We start from the raw sequence: 1504 nt of genomic DNA, 5'->3' as shown, positions 1-1504 counted from the left end.
ACCCCATGCCCCACTCACCCTGGTCCCCACCCACCCCCAAGCCCCCACCACCTCAGAGGCCCCACCCACCCATTTAGCCCCTCCCACCCGAGGCCCCGCCCGCTCCCCAAGCCCCGCCCACCCGCCCAGGCCCCGCCCTCACCGCGTTGATGCCCGACAGCTGCTGGCACAGCTGCAGCCCCACGGCCACCAGCAGCGGCTGCCGGTAGCGGCGGCTGCGGCACAGCTGCAGCATCCCCACGCGGGGGGCGGGGCCTCGGAGCTCCGCCCCCAGCGCCTCCAGCGCCGCCCCCGCCGCCTCCGGCCCCACCAGGCGGGACAGGCCTGGGGGGGGGGGGGAGGGGCGGAGAGAGCGCGGGGAGACCCCCCCCCCCCCGGGGGGGGGGCCTAAGGGGGGGTGGCCTAATGGGGTGGGGCCAAAGGGGGCGTGGTTTAGCAGGGCGGGGCACAAACGGGCGTGGCCTCGTGGGGCGGGGGCGAAAGGGGCGGAGTCTAATGGGTGGGGGCAAAGGGGGTGTGGCCTCGTGGGGTTGGGGAAAGGGGCGTGGCCTCGTGGAGTGGGGGTTAAAGGGGCGTGGCCTCATGGGGTGAGGACAAATGGGGCCTGGTCTATTGGGTGTGGCCTAAGGGGGCGTGGTCTAGTGGGTGTGGGGATGAATGGGGTGTGTTCAGGGGGTGGGGCAATGGGGGCGTGGCCTTAAGGGGGTGGGGCTAAGGGTGGGCGTGTCTTCAGGGGAGTTGGGCATGCCCCCAGGAGGGGCGTGGCTTTCAGGGGGCGTGGCTTATCGGGGCGTGCCCCTGTGTGGTTGTGGCCAAAGTGGGCGTGTCCTAAAAGGGGTGGAGCTAATGGTGGGTGTGTCCTGGGGGGGGTTGGCTGGACTTAAAGGGGACAGACCTACCCCCAATGGGGTGGGACTACAGGGGCGTGTCTTAAGGGGGGCGTGGCTTAACGGGGTGTGTCTCCTCGGGGGCGGGGCCTTGGTGGGCGTGTCCCGGGGCTCACCGGGCCTTGGGGTGGGTGTGTCCGGGGGGGGTTGGTTGGACTTAAAGGGGACAGACCTACCCCCAGTGGGGTGGGACGAGGAGGGGCGTGTCTTAAGGGGGGCGTGGCTTATCGGGGCGTGTCCCCCCGGGGGCGGGGCCTAGGTGGGCGTGTCCCGGGACTCACCGTGCCGTGCCTGCGCCCCCCGGCCGCGGCCCAGCAGGAAGCGGGGGCTCTCGGGGCAGAGCGGCAGCAGCAGCGCCTGCAGCGCCGCCGGCACCAGCCCCAGCCCCAGCAGCAGCGGCCAGCGCCCGGCCGAGCCCAGCAGCTCCTCCAGGCCCAGCACCTTGGTTTTTTTTTGGGGGGGGTGACGTCATGACCCCCCCTGTGACGTCATGACCCCTCCCTCCCCCGATAGCCCCACCCCATCGGGTCCCTACCCCTCCCATTATCCCATCCCAGGGCCTCCGAGCACTCCAAATCCCCCCCCAAATCCTCTTCAGATGTGGCCCCACCCCCCCC

General features: G+C 71.5%; 1 protein-coding gene across 1 annotated transcript; it reads right to left on the bottom strand.

Moving 5' to 3' along the window:
- Window positions 1-87: 87 nt before the first annotated feature.
- Window positions 88-1328, bottom strand: LOC118158548 (solute carrier family 2, facilitated glucose transporter member 4-like; the record flags this gene model as incomplete). The annotated part of the gene is made up of 2 exons (XM_035313219.1): window positions 88-324; window positions 1169-1328. Coding segments are annotated over 2 exons (397 nt in total), but the record flags the coding sequence as incomplete, so codon positions are not given.
- Between the last annotated feature and the right edge of the window lie 176 nt (window positions 1329-1504).

The sequence above is a fragment of the Oxyura jamaicensis genome (genome assembly GCF_011077185.1).
Source record: "Oxyura jamaicensis isolate SHBP4307 breed ruddy duck chromosome 31 unlocalized genomic scaffold, BPBGC_Ojam_1.0 oxy31_random_OJ67543, whole genome shotgun sequence".
Lineage (NCBI taxonomy): Eukaryota > Metazoa > Chordata > Aves > Anseriformes > Anatidae > Oxyura > Oxyura jamaicensis.
Note: the sequence above shows the minus strand (reverse complement) of the source record. Positions and strands in the feature narration are given on the sequence as shown.